This window comes from Rhagoletis zephyria, unplaced genomic scaffold, assembly GCF_001687245.7.
Source record: "Rhagoletis zephyria isolate East Lansing unplaced genomic scaffold, Rhagoletis_zephyria_1.1 Rzeph_scaffold_01339, whole genome shotgun sequence".
NCBI lineage: Eukaryota > Metazoa > Arthropoda > Insecta > Diptera > Tephritidae > Rhagoletis > Rhagoletis zephyria.
Window position 1 is genome coordinate 75,716 of NW_016158423.1, and position 11,367 is coordinate 87,082.

Genomic DNA, 11,367 nt, shown 5'->3' on the forward strand with positions numbered 1-11,367 from the left:
TATCCACTTCGAACGAACAAATTAATCCTGATGCACCTAGTCGACGATCGAGATCTACAAGACGAGCAACAGAAAAGCCGTTGTCTGTGGTTGAGTATAATAAGGGAAAATCGGGCATTGAGCTTTCCGACCAAATGGCGTCTTATGCTAATACCCTTCGCAAAGGTTTAAAATGGTATAGGAAAATGAGAGTTGAACTCTTACTTGGACTTTCCGTAGTAAACGCCTACATTGTTTATAAAGAAGCTACTAATAAAAATATAAATATCCGATCATTCCGTGAACATTTTGCTAAGGGTCTACTAATTCAGTCATCTCCGCACTCTATATCGCAATCCAAACATGTTATCACCCAAAGGGTAGATGATAATAATCAGCCGTATTCTGTATTTCGACTCGAATCGAAATTTTCTCCGTTTGGCAACTTTGGTATTCTGCGTTCCGTTTCTTTTCGATCAATGATCGAATTTTTCTATTCTAGCTATTCTACATTTCTATCGTAGTTACGTTTTTGTAAGTTGCAAATTTTTTGGCGGGAACCATTCAATTGTTATTTTCGTGGGTTTAAATAATAAAATTTTACAAAAAATGTAAGTGAAAATTACTGTGGATGAATGTAAAACTCATTATAAGTGAATTTTCTTAATTTTTGTGTTTTCGCGATTTTTTTATCATGTTTGTAGGTCCAAAACAACAACACCAGGGCAATATGAGAAATTGGCTGAAATGATGGCAGCCAAAAGAGATATAGCGCACAGTTTTCAACAGCGACCCAAAGAAGAAGTGCAGGCGTTTTGGAACGAGGTAGCAACTTCCCTAAATGCATTAGGTCCCCCATTTAAGGACTACAATGCATGGAGAAAGGTTAGGTATTACTGAAAATGACAGGAATTTGTAAAATAGATGGAACGGTTTGTTACAGGTGTGGATTGACTGGAAATGGTACATAAAACGCGAGCTATCAAATAACAAAAAAGAGATGATGAGCACCGGTGGAGGTCAATGCCGTTTGCAGCGCATAACCCCACTTGAAGAGCAAGTCATAGAATTGACGGGCTTAATAACGTGCACAAGTGGAATTAGAGGTGCGCTGGATTTTGGAGATAGTGCTCAGGTCCAACACGATATCCAAACTGAAATGGACATTTCTGCTTCTTCGGTGGATCCAGATGGTTTACCTTCAACCAGTCGAGCAAGCAGCCAACACCGAGAAAGAAGGAGAGAAGAGGAAACTGAAAAACTGAAACTGAGAAAAGGTTACTGAAAGAACAAATTGAACTTCAAAAGGAATTTTATGCCGAGACTAAAAAATTCAATGAAGCTGCCATGAATAGAATGGAGGAAATGGCGACACATTTGCGGCGCATGAACCGTTCCCTTGAAAAGGTGGCGGACACTGCAGCAAGGCAACTGCAGGAAGAGCAACGGCACAACAAAATTAAAGAAGAACTTTAAAGCGGAAAATTGAGATTAAGATGGAGATGTTAAGGCTGGAGCATCCAGACCATAATCTTGATTAGCAACTTCAAACACGTTGAAGAACTTGATTGTTAAACTTGTACCTAAAATTGTTAATTTTTATTTTGTTTTTTTGTTTTTATTAAATACATATTACCCACCGTGATATATAAGCATAAATCATAAATTGTGAAGTGCACTGAATACCATTTATTTTTGCACTGAATACCATTTTTTTATTTTAACCATTTGTAAATGTACATCATTTATTTTTTTTAATATAAAATTAAAGTGAATTTACATAAGAAAACANTGTTTTTATTAAATACATATTACCCACCGTGATATATAAGCATAAATCATAAATTGTGAAGTGCACTGAATACCATTTATTTTGAAATATATAATATTAATATACACTATTATATTTTAACCATTTGTAAATGTACATCATTTATTTTTTTTAATATAAAATTAAAGTGAATTTACATAAGAAAACATTTTTTTTTACTTTTTTATTATACCCATGTTTAGTAAATTTTAAAAAAGAAGAAAGTATTTTGTCTCCAATACGATTACCCACGGTAGCATAATTTGAATCACTGCTTTGTTCTTCTTCTGCCTCCTGGCGGAATTCAAAGTCCAATTCGTTTGCATTCAAATCTTCCACTCTGTAGTGAATGCAAATGTTGTGAAGTGCACAAGCAACGTTTATAATTTGTCTGACTTTTTTCGGTGAGTAATGCAGTTCCCGTGCACCCAACAAGCATCGGAAACGGTTTTTCAAGACTCCGACAGTGCGCTCCACTATATTTCCAGTTCTGGAGTGGCGCATGTTGTAATTGCTTTGTTGGGTGCCTTCACTTACAGACCGATATGGAGTCATTAGCCAGGGCTCCAAAGGATACCTCGCATCGCCTGTTAATAAAAGGGATCATTGTTCATAACTGAGTTATACACACGACTTTCACAAGTAAATAAATACCTAACAACCAGGTGTTTCTTTCATCTTCCCGATATTGCCGTTCCATATAAAATCGCAGCTTACTCAAACCCCATATATGCGAGTCGTGATTGCATCCGGATATCTCGCATCAAAACTTCTTATACGCATTTTGTTATCGTACACCTGAAAATAGAAATTAAATTTACGAAAACAATTAAATCAAATTACGGCACTGATATAATTGAAATAATGCTCACCACCATAGCGTTATTGCTAAAAAATCCTGTTCTGTTTTAATACACAAAATCTTCTTCATGTGTAGGGACACGAATTTCGATACGATACGATACCATATCGTTACTTTTGGCATTCGATACCGATATTTTCTACTCGATAGTTTTAAAACGATATTTTTTGGAATCGAGTACCAGAACCCTAGTATCGTATCGAATGTAATAAACTCACTGTTCAATATTATTGCATAGTCATTTACTTTCCTACTAACTTTTGCAGCCCTGTAGTGTTGTACTGAACATTGAATTGTTTTACCTTTTGCAACCCTGTAATGACAACTGAGAATTGTATTTTTTGTAATAAACTCTCTTGAATTCTGAATTTTTAAAGAAAAGACACGCGGTTTTTTCACTTAACCTTAATTTTATAACAAGGCTCGTATTACTATTAATGTCTTCGCATTAAAAATTCTTCCCGATATAAATTGGGCTTTTAAGAGCAGAAATGTGTAATATAGTTATATAGTTCGGTGTTTTAAGACAACACCTCAGTCTCTACGTGTTGTTACACAATATGTTAGTGTTTGACCGAGATTCTCCTCCGATTTGTAAAGTGCGCCTTAAGTTCTGAACACATTAAAAACGACAAGCTACGGGCCACAGCTTCCAATTTGTTATCTTCATTGTCTAAACGCTTTGTCGATGGCGACATGATTTTTTTGAATGCGTCGGCGACATCATGAATTTTTACGAGTTTGACATAAAAGAAGAGGAAGAACCTAATCTGTCGCTGGAAAAATAGAAATAGATCTAATCTGGCCACAACCACAGTCGTCGCGTAGCCCGGTCGGCGCCAAAATAATTATCTACATAAGAGTACGTGTTAAAATAATTTGACAGCTATGGTCCATAGCTCGTCGTTTTCATTTTGTTCGGGCTATTAATGTTGTGGCACAAAAGGGGTCCCTACAGTTTTATGTCGACTTTGAACGGCGATTTTGTTTTAATGGGAAGCTGTTTTTCATTTTCAAGTTTTGAGCACTTCTAATCATTACACCACAGCGGCCTATATACGAGACCTATATTCATATAAATTTTTTGGATTTTGGTATCGATATTTGGAATGTCGAGTCTTTTTATTCCGATATTAATGGGTACCCGATATTTTTAAAGCGCTACTTTAAATGAGTACCATATCGATACTTTCTGTTCGATATCGTGTCCCTATTCATGTGGCTTGATTATTCTTATATGCATGCCATCAATGCACATGATGACCCCTGGGAAGCCAGCCTTCGCATAAAACTCCTGTTTTGCTTGTATTTTCCTCTTCAGTCTGCTCAAATTTTATCCATTCAGGACAAAGCTTTCGTTGCATCACTTCAAGAAATTTGGACTGTGACATGCTTGCCTGACCCATTCCGACATTATAGTCTGCACCAACTCCGTGTTGGTAACTGCCCCCCGCAAAAAATTGTATCGCGGCCACTACTTGGTTAAGCGGTGATACAGACGTTAAGGTATTTCGCTGAGTTTCTCTTGCAAAAGTATCCAAAACATACTTGAAAGCATCCTTGTTAAGTCGAAAGTTCTTTTTGAATCTAAAAGTGTTAACCAAATTTATTAAGCCTAGCACTTTACACATGCATTTCTTACAATTCTTCGCTCATTTGGAACGGATCACACATATCTCTTAATCTCTGCCTTTCCACTTTCACCTCAGCATTCCGGGATGCGTTGTGCTCCTCTTCAAGCAATAATGCCGCGGCTATGGATTCCATGATTATGTTTCCACTTAATTTAAGAAGAAACGAAATTTTATTTTAAAATTACAATAATGTAAGATATATTTAGTTATTTCAGAATATTTACAATTGTTATCTTCTGAAGCTGCTATAATTTGGTGGCAAATATTTCTTTGTTTTGTTTCGATTTCACACATTCCTAGGCAAACAGCTGATTTCGAAAGATGTTTTCTCACTTCCTCTTCTTCTTTCGTTTCGATCGTAACGCAGAATACCTAAGTTCGATTCCAGCGGAGCGGAATGCGGGAACGTAATCGAAATGCAGAATAGGGCTGAATAAAACTGTTCGACGTGCTTGCGTTTTATGCTATGCAATATCAAAAAAGCATCAAATGGAAAAGAAGCTAGAAATCATATAAAAAAGACAGCTACGTGCTGTTCGCAATGTCCTAACACTCCTCATTTGTGCATTGATTAATAATAATAATAATAATAATAATAATAATGGATTGGGGCTTACACATATGTTAGTGTTTTGCAGAGCTTCTCCTTCGATTTGTGGCGTACGCATTGATGTTGTCACACAAAAGTGAGAATGTGTTAGTGTGTCCAATTCATTTTCATGCTGTCGCGTTCTCATCGTTACGCTCTCGCTTGTATACGTACACGCGATGCTTACGCTCTTTTAGCACCTGCTAAGTCTCTGCCCATGCCTGATCATGAAGAAATTAACGACAATCTCAAATTTTTATATGAGAACTAGCCAAATCCCGCTTTCTTCAAGGCTCATTATAAGACCTTTTGCGTGGGCCATGCAAAAATAGCGTTTAAAAGCAAAAACGGTCTGTAATGAAAAAAGTTCAATTGACTAAATAGCAGAGCCCTCCTCACACAAAGGTCAATAATAATAGCGCTGTGATGCCATATGGAATACTAATCGCTTTTGATGTCATGAGCCTTACCGATGGTCTTATTTCCACCGGTGAAACTTCTGCCAAGCGTGCATAATCTATGATCTTGCAACTACAACATTGGTCCGATGCGATAGTCAATAAAAGTCCTTATAAGGAAACTCAAGAGCACAGATTACGTTTTTTGTTAAGGGAGGGCCAAGAGTCCTCGCTGTCCCACATGATGAAAAGTTTTTCCGTACATTGACTAAATGAGTCGTGTGATCTCTTGAATATCGTTAAAATGAAGCCATTGACCGTGTTCCTTCTTGGCCGGATGTGATCGAATCTTTCCTTGCCGATTCACCACTTTAAAATTCGTCTTGATATTTATGAACTGGTTTCTTCTTAGTCTTACTGCTGCAATAACGGCCGCCCCCAGCAATTTCGTCAATCGGAGGTAAGTGCAAGATCGCATTAAGGGTGTACGAAGGCGTCAAAGAAAAGGTGCGCTTACACAATTTCATTTAGCCATCTGAAAAGTAAATTTATATGAAATAAGCAGACCAACACACAAGGGGTTTCTATATTTCGGCTGCAGCGCAATCCCTTGGGTAAATTTGCTGCAATATAAGCGATCCAATACCTGCCCCTTTTCGTCGTAAGTACGGTATTGATAACATATGTAGCTGCGGCTAATTCCAGGGCGTTAGCATAAGCGGTTCCATAGATAAGCGATATGAGAAGTTCAGCTTGTGTGGGAGGTACCACGCCCCCTTTACTAATACCAGCCACTTTCCGTCGTGAGTACGGTATTAATAGCATATGTAGCTGTGTCAAATTTCAGGACATTTGCATAAGCGGTTCCAGGGATAAGCGATATGAGAATTTCAGTTTGTATGGGAGTAACCACGCTCCCTTCTCAATGCCTGCGAGTTTTCGCTATAAGGGCCAGTTTTTCAGTGCGAGTTTAACTTCGTTTTTCGTTTAAACAAAGTTTAAACTCAATGTGCCGTTTTTCAGATCAATTTAAACGTAGTTTAAACTAAGTTTAAACGCCCAATCTGGCAGGTTTAAACTGAGTTTAACTAATCAGCTGTTCATCTGTCGAGTTGTCATCAGCTGGAAAAGTTTATTTGAAAGTGAAATCAACAAAATTAAAATTGTTTGATAAAATGGATTTATCCACTGACAGTGATTATAGCGACACAGAAATAAGCGAAATACTCACAATTGTTGTATTGCGAAGGACAAGAATTGTATCCACTCGGTCAAATCATTTCAATGTCTTGGATGACAAGGATTTTTACGATCGATTCCGGATGCGCAAGGCATCAGTGTATAGCATTTTGGAGCTTATCGGACATCACATAAAGCACCCAACAGATTAGTAAGGATATTTTTACACCCCTATTGCGAGTGTCGACGTGAAGTAGATAAACGACTACTAAGCGATTATCGATTATCGATCCTATTGTGAGTGTCGATTGGCCGCTCAATTAGCGACTGTGAATAGTTTTTAATCGCTTATCCTCCACTGCTATTTTTGAGTCGATAGATTTGAGTGAACAAAATTTTTGTGATATTNTCAAATCATTTCAATGTCTTGGATGACAAGGATTTTTACGATCGATTCCGGATGCGCAAGGCATCAGTGTATAGCATTTTGGAGCTTATCGGACATCACATAAAGCACCCAACAGATTAGTAAGGATATTTTTACACCCCTATTGCGAGTGTCGACGTGAAGTAGATAAACGATTATCGAGCGATTATCGATTATCGATCCTATTGTGAGTGTCGATTGGCCGCTCAATTAGCGACTGTGAATAGTTTTTAATCGCTTATCCTCCACTGCTATTTTTGAGTCGATAGATTTGAGTGAACAAAATTTTTGTGATATTTAGTCAGTTCCAATTGCAGTCCGATTTACAGGATTTAGTCAGAATTTACAGGAAGTCGTTCCTATTGACATAAAACCTGTAAATGGGAACACTTTTGAGAGAGTAACTGAGCAACTGTTCCTTGTCAGAAGTTACAGGATTTAGTCCGGAGTTTTTTTTCTGTAAGTTCATGAAAAGTGTCAAACGATCAGCTGATTTGCATGTGCAAACAAAAACAGAAAGCGGTGTAAGCAAGGAACCTTATATTTGTAAAAAAAATGGAGGTAAACAACGAAATATTTGAAGACGTATAGATTTTAATAATTTTTTGGTAATATTTCAGCCAAATCTGTTGTCCAAATGACATGTAAACAAACCGACTGACGTTTTTACAGGAAATTGTGATTTTTTCGTTCCCGTGCACTTCTGCATCTGTTCTCCTTTTACTCTTACTTGAGAGAGTAAAATTGTTATTTGACAGTTCCACAGGTTTTAGTCCGAAGTTCAAAGGAACAGACTAATTAATAAATTTTCGTGATATTAATAAAGAAATAATGGATAAAAAGTAAGTTATTTGCATCAAAAACTGTACAAAAATTTACTATACGTATGTGTGTGAATTGCAGATCGAAAGTGGTTAGCAATAAGAAGCAACTTGGCCGGCTGGTCCAGCTGATGCAGGACAATCAGGACTTGGCGAAGGGAATTTGCGGCAAAACTCGGGGAAAGCCCAGATGGGAAGCCATAGCAGTAGAGCTGAACAGCTTNATGGCGAAGGGAATTTGCGGCAAAACTCGGGCAAAGCCCAGATGGGAAGCCATAGCAGTAGAGCTGAACAGCTTGGGACCACCACTACGTTCATGGGAAAAGTGGTTAAAGGTGAAATAAATACATATTAAGCTTTAATTAATAAAATAATCGCGTATATTTTGATGCAGGTTTGGACAGATTTGAAGAACAAGACGAAAAAGAAAATTTCGGAAAACTGGGCAGAATTTCGTGCAACTGGTGGAGGCCCAAACAGTCTGCACATTCTCACGCCACTGGGGGAAGGGGTGGCAAGTTTTTTAAGGTATGATATTTATTTGGACCCACCAGGTCAAGAAATCGGGCGCAATGCAATAGTTCAATCGGAGGAAATCCCAGAGGAGCCGGTAACTTGTGGTAGTATTACATCACAATATCTGGGGAAGATTGTGAAATGCGTAAAACCCAGGATACCGAAATTTCTGAAGTGCATCGTACTCCAAGAAGAAGAAAAGTTGCCAATTCTACTGCAAATGATAAGAGAATTGCATTGCTAGAAACGCAAGTAAACTACCAAGCGAAGCATTTTGAGGCAATAGAAGAAAGTGCAAATAATATAAAAAAGGGCCTGAAGTACATAGAGAGTTCTGTAAGGAAGTCATACAATCTTCAAAAAAAAAATCTGGCTATAGAGACAGAGAAACTAGAATTAAAAAAAAAAAAAAAACTAATGCTGAAGAAGAGGTTGCAAATAAAAACAGACATAGAACTGAGAAACTCAAACTAAAAGTTCAATTATTGGAGCTGCAAAAAAAAAACGTGTCCTCGTTAATTTGTAAGTATACATTTAAGACTTAAAGGCAAACTTTGTGATTTTAAATTTAACTGAAACGGTAACATACCGCGTTTTGCAAAAGTAAGGAACAAAATCTAATTTTACTGATTTTTACTTATTTTTTATAAAACTAAAGTTCATTTTATATCAGGTTTTTGCATATCATAAACTATACAAATCAAAGTTTCTGACTTTGTAGAAAAATCCCAACATTTGATATAAAAAATATAAAAGTTTCCAAATTTTTACCAGTATTTTTAAAAACTTTTTGGGTATTCAGTTTTGGAGCATTTTAATTTTTAGTATCTACATATATTAAAGTGCAATTTTGAAGTGACTTTAAATTAGTGTTGGTAAATTTGAGACACTTCAAACTTGCACTTTATTATTGTAAAATTAAATATGCTGGAAAACTGAATACCTAAAAAGTTTTTAAAAAGCCTGATAAAAGGTTTGAAATTTTGATGTACTTTTTTTAAATTTGTTAAATGTTATGAGTTTTGTACAAAGTTGCAAACTTTGATTTGTATAGTTTATCATATAAAACAGTCTGATATAAAATGAACTTTAGTTTTATAAAAAATAGTTTAAAATAAATCAGTAAAAGTAGATGACAAAATAAATTAAGTAGAATTTCGTGGCTTTCTTTTGCACTACAAGGTATATTATCATTTCAATTAAATTTAAAAAAATAACACGTTTGGGTTCAATTTTTAAGTAATACTTACTATAGTTTTTAAAAAGTATTTTGCAATTACTGAATTTAATTGAAACTAAAATTATTTATTATTTACTTTAAATATAAATGTACTTAAAAGTACTTAGCTTTTACCTTCGAAATGAAAATACATATGTATGAATGTATTTATGTGTTGGACTAATACTACTATGTGAGCATATCAGGGGTCAAAAATAAATGTTATTTATTATACAGGACGGATATATGTATATGTATAGTGTCGGACGAATTAATAGGGTCGCGACGTTGTGACAAGTTTTGACAAGTTTTTTTTTTAATGTTTATTAACTTTTTATAAGAGTATAGTATATATGTAACCAAAACTATATAAATCTTAATTTCAGACTTTGTGCAAAAATTATAAAAGCTCTGCAGTGTCATCGAAATTTCAAACTTTACCGGAAATAAAAAAAAGTATTTGAATTAATTTTTGTAGCCCATTAAATTTTAGTATAATAAACGGCAAGTTTTAAGTTTTAACTTGCACGTTATTGTATTAAAATTTAATGGGCTGCAAAAGGTTATTCAAATGTTTTTTTTATTTCTGATAAAGTTTGAAATTTCGATGAAAATGCAGAGTTTGTATAATTTTTGCACAATGTCTGAAATTAGGATTTATAAAGTTTTTGTTACATATATACTATACTTTTATAAAAAATTAATAAACATTAAAAAAAAGAAATAGTCAAAATTTGTCATAACGTCGCGACCCTATTAATTTGTACACATGAGGCTATTTTTTAACATTGACCAGATTTAGTTGAAAATGAATATTTTTTGCATATGTTTACGATAATTCTTTAAGTAGTAGGTATTTATCAATATTCGATTTTTAACATTTTATGTTACATTGATTTTAATTTAAACTTGAATTACTGAATTATAACAATTTAATAAAACTTTAAAAAACCTGAGCTTCAAACAATAAAAAATGATTTAAGACTGAAGTCGCATATGTTGTAAAATGTTATTTCTTATTTCTACGGCTTCTTGATTTATATGCCCAGCTTGAACATTGATGCCACCTTGATCTTCATAATAGTTTTCCGGGTCTTGACTATCATTAATTTCTTCATTCGAAGACTCAACATTGTAGAAAATGCATATATTGTGCAGTGCTGCGCAAACGTTTAGTATTTGGGTGGCTTTCTTTGGCTCATAGTGCAGCGCACGAGCACCTAACAAACACCTAAGCCGATTTTTCAACACCCTAATTGTGCGTTCCACAATATTCCTAGCTTTTGCATGCCTTTTGTTAAATATACCCTCCACTGATCCGTCATCAGGGTTCCGGAATGGAGTAAGCACATACGGCTGTAAAGCATATCCTGCGTCACCTGAAAAATATACAAATTTGTGTAAGAGCCATCGAAATGTCCAATATATTTGATAATAACAAACATAATAATAAATTCCTTTCACCCCTGCAGGATATCTTGCAATGATGTAACGAATCCTCAGAGCGTTATCACAGACCTGTAAATGAACATATTTAAATAATACTTTCATTTAATATTTTACCTAAATACTCACTATCATCGCGTTTAAGCTGAAGTACCCTTTTCGGTTATTGTAAAGGTGTTGAAGATCCTTTTTGGGGGCAACGATTTTAATATGTGTCCCATCAATGCAACCTATTAGTTTCTAGGTTTCATATATAGAAAATTTGGTTTAAAATCTAAACCGAAATAGAAAATGTTTGCACACAGCGAAATGTGGTGTTGATTCAAACTCAACATATGAAAGCACATTTACATGCGTGGCTGTAGCTGAATGTGCAAAGCTGCTTGATACAATTGGTTGCTACTAAGGCTGTCCGGGTTCAATCCCCATCAGACGGAGCATGAAATTTTATTTTTATTTTTTATTCTTAATTATGAAAATGTTTGGG

General features: G+C 35.3%; 2 protein-coding genes and 1 long non-coding RNA gene across 4 annotated transcripts; 1 reads left to right on the forward strand and 2 right to left on the reverse strand.

The window, feature by feature from the left end:
- The first annotated feature begins 655 nt into the window (after positions 1-655).
- Positions 656-1,678, forward strand: LOC108363695 (uncharacterized). The gene is made up of 2 exons (XM_017617139.1): positions 656-864; positions 923-1,678. Exons 1-2 carry the CDS (start codon positions 727-729, stop codon positions 1,262-1,264), a joined length of 480 nt encoding a protein of 159 aa, XP_017472628.1. The 5' UTR covers positions 656-726; the 3' UTR covers positions 1,265-1,678.
- A 282-nt stretch (positions 1,679-1,960) lies between these two features.
- Positions 1,961-2,769, reverse strand: LOC108363696 (uncharacterized). Its single transcript, XR_001847647.1, has 3 exons — positions 2,662-2,769; positions 2,444-2,587; positions 1,961-2,376 (listed from the first exon to the last, which is right to left on the reverse strand). It is a non-coding gene; the product is annotated as an uncharacterized LOC108363696 (long non-coding RNA).
- A 1,120-nt stretch (positions 2,770-3,889) lies between these two features.
- LOC108363697 (uncharacterized) lies at positions 3,890-4,603 on the reverse strand. 2 transcript variants are annotated; one of them, XM_017617141.1, is made up of 3 exons: positions 4,510-4,603; positions 4,294-4,431; positions 3,890-4,238 (listed from the first exon to the last, which is right to left on the reverse strand). In XM_017617141.1, exons 2-3 carry the CDS (start codon positions 4,416-4,418, stop codon positions 3,899-3,901), a joined length of 465 nt encoding a protein of 154 aa, XP_017472630.1. In that variant the 5' UTR covers positions 4,419-4,431; positions 4,510-4,603; the 3' UTR covers positions 3,890-3,898. The 2 variants fall into 2 exon arrangements, with proteins under 2 accessions (XP_017472630.1, XP_017472631.1); XM_017617142.1 differs by lacking the exon at positions 4,510-4,603 and having other exon boundaries at positions 4,294-4,436.
- Between the last annotated feature and the right edge of the window lie 6,764 nt (positions 4,604-11,367).

Excerpts from the sequence above, each read along its gene's own strand:
- LOC108363695 (XM_017617139.1), top strand. The coding sequence starts at position 727 with ATGATGGCAGCCAAAAGAGATATAGCGCACAGTTTTCAACAGCGACCC. Across the intron at positions 865-922 it reads ACTACAATGCATGGAGAAAG|GTGTGGATTGACTGGAAATG; the intron begins GTTAGGTATTAC and ends GGTTTGTTACAG.
- LOC108363697 (XM_017617141.1), bottom strand. The coding sequence starts at position 4,418 with ATGGAATCCATAGCCGCGGCATTATTGCTTGAAGAGGAGCACAACGCA. Across the intron at positions 4,239-4,293 it reads TTCCAAATGAGCGAAGAATT|ATTCAAAAAGAACTTTCGAC; the intron begins GTAAGAAATGCA and ends TAACACTTTTAG.